This window comes from Seriola lalandi, unplaced genomic scaffold (assembly GCF_002814215.2).
Source record: "Seriola lalandi dorsalis isolate HSWRI2012SDOR001 ecotype SW California unplaced genomic scaffold, Sedor1 jcf7180002003546, whole genome shotgun sequence".
Lineage (NCBI taxonomy): Eukaryota > Metazoa > Chordata > Actinopteri > Carangiformes > Carangidae > Seriola > Seriola lalandi.
In genome coordinates, this window is record NW_019474201.1 from 1 (window position 1) to 1,748 (window position 1,748).

General features: G+C 59.2%; 1 protein-coding gene across 1 annotated transcript; it reads right to left on the minus strand.

Annotated features, from left to right (window-relative positions):
* Positions 1-4: 4 nt before the first annotated feature.
* Positions 5-1,306, minus strand: LOC111667535 (forkhead box protein O3-like; the record flags this gene model as incomplete). The annotated part of the gene is made up of 1 exon (XM_023423273.1): positions 5-1,306. A coding segment is annotated over one exon (1,302 nt), but the record flags the coding sequence as incomplete, so codon positions are not given.
* Between the last annotated feature and the right edge of the window lie 442 nt (positions 1,307-1,748).

Genomic DNA, 1,748 nt, shown 5'->3' on the forward strand with positions numbered 1-1,748 from the left:
TGGGCGGCAGGGACGGCGACGTCGGGAGGTGGGGGCGGGGCCCGTAGTGGTTGGAGGTTTTGAGGCTGTAGGGCTGCAGGATGTCGGTGCTAACCCGTGGGGAGAGGGCCTGCGGGTGAGGCCCGCTGTGCATAGGGTTATGGGGGTTGTGGCTGTGCATGTGACTCTGGCCGGAGCGAGGGTTGTGGTCGTGGCTGGGGTTCACTTTGTTACTGTGACCGTGCTCGTGACCCGGGCCGTAGTCGTGCGCGGGGAGGGGCTTGTGGCTGTGGCTGTAGTCGAGGCTGGCTTGGTGTTTGTGACCCTGATTGTGGTTCTGATGGTGGGTTGTGTTCTGGTCATGGACGGAGCCGTGGCCGTTGTGTAGACTGGGATTGTGAGCGTGCTCTTGGCTGTGATTGTGGCTGCGGTTCTGATTGTGGCTGTGCTGGCTGTGAACGCCGTTGGTTCCCTGTGTTATTAGTGTGTGTGTTTCCCGCCCCTGGCTCAGCACTGTGTCTTTGTTACAGTACGAGGGACCTCCGGTGAGCAGACTCTGCAGGGCATTGTTCTCTGAGTAGCCCCTCATCGGGCGCTGGAAGCTGACTGGCTTGTTCTCCTGGATGGTCTCCATGGGGGTGTGGTGCCGGAGCATGCCCATAGAAGGCTGTCCGTACACGGGCCCGCAGTACGAGCCCTCTGCCTTGGGCCCAGGCACATAGGGATAACTGTTGCATTTGATTTGCGGCGGCTGGGGGTAGCCGCTCTCATCTAGACTGATAGCCCCGGTCAGGTCAGTCAGCTGGGGCAGTTCCACGGTGGGGCAGTGGCCCCCGGTTCCCAGGGCCGGGGAACGGGTGCTGGTGGGGCTGGGGTACAGTCGAGGGGAGGCCGAACAGGACAGCCCGCCCTCCTCCGGTTCGTCGGCCTCCGCCTCAGCCAGGATCGGGGACAGGCAGCCGCTCAGCGTGGAGGCAGAGGAGGAGGTGCGGGAGTGGAGATCTGTCCAGGTGTCGTACTCCTCGCCCCCAATGCCCACACCTCCTTTCCCTGCCGGACTGCCGTGCTCTGGGGAGCCTTGTAATGCGGGTCCGCCCCCCTGACCTTGTCCCCGTCCGAGGCCCACAGCCCCGGCTCTCTTCCGGCTGATGCGACCCTTGGTCTTCAGGTAGCGGGTGCCGTTGTCTATGGAGGCCGCGCGTCGCCTCGGCCCCTTTCCCATTTTCCCGCCTTCTGGGTTCAGCATCCACCAGGAACTCTTCCCGGTCCCTTCGTTTTGCACCCGTATGAAGCGACTGTGCAGGGACAGATTGTGTCTGATTGAATTCTGGAAGAGGAGAGGAAATGGGGAAGGAGATGGTGGGAGAGAGAAGGGAGAAAGAAGAGATAAACATTAACACCCAAGGGAACATTTAGGGTTAAATAATCATTTCTTGAGAACACAAAGTCATTTCAAATTATGACCAAACTATCAAGGCTGCACGGCAAGCGAGAAAAAGGATGGATAAAGAAAGAGAGGGAGATGGAGGGGAGAGCAAAGAGGACAGGGAGAGTAAAGGACCAATCGATACCTCCCCTGACCAACCTCTCTTCTCCACACGCGCTCACTGAGTCATAATATGGACATGGGTGCAGCCTCCACATCAAACCATCACCAAGGTTACAGAAATGAATCACGCAAGGCAACCCAATCACAGACAGCCTGTATCGATTGCAAGGGCCTCCAAATATGAGAGCCTGAGATCCAGCCAGACACAGGGAGGGAGGGA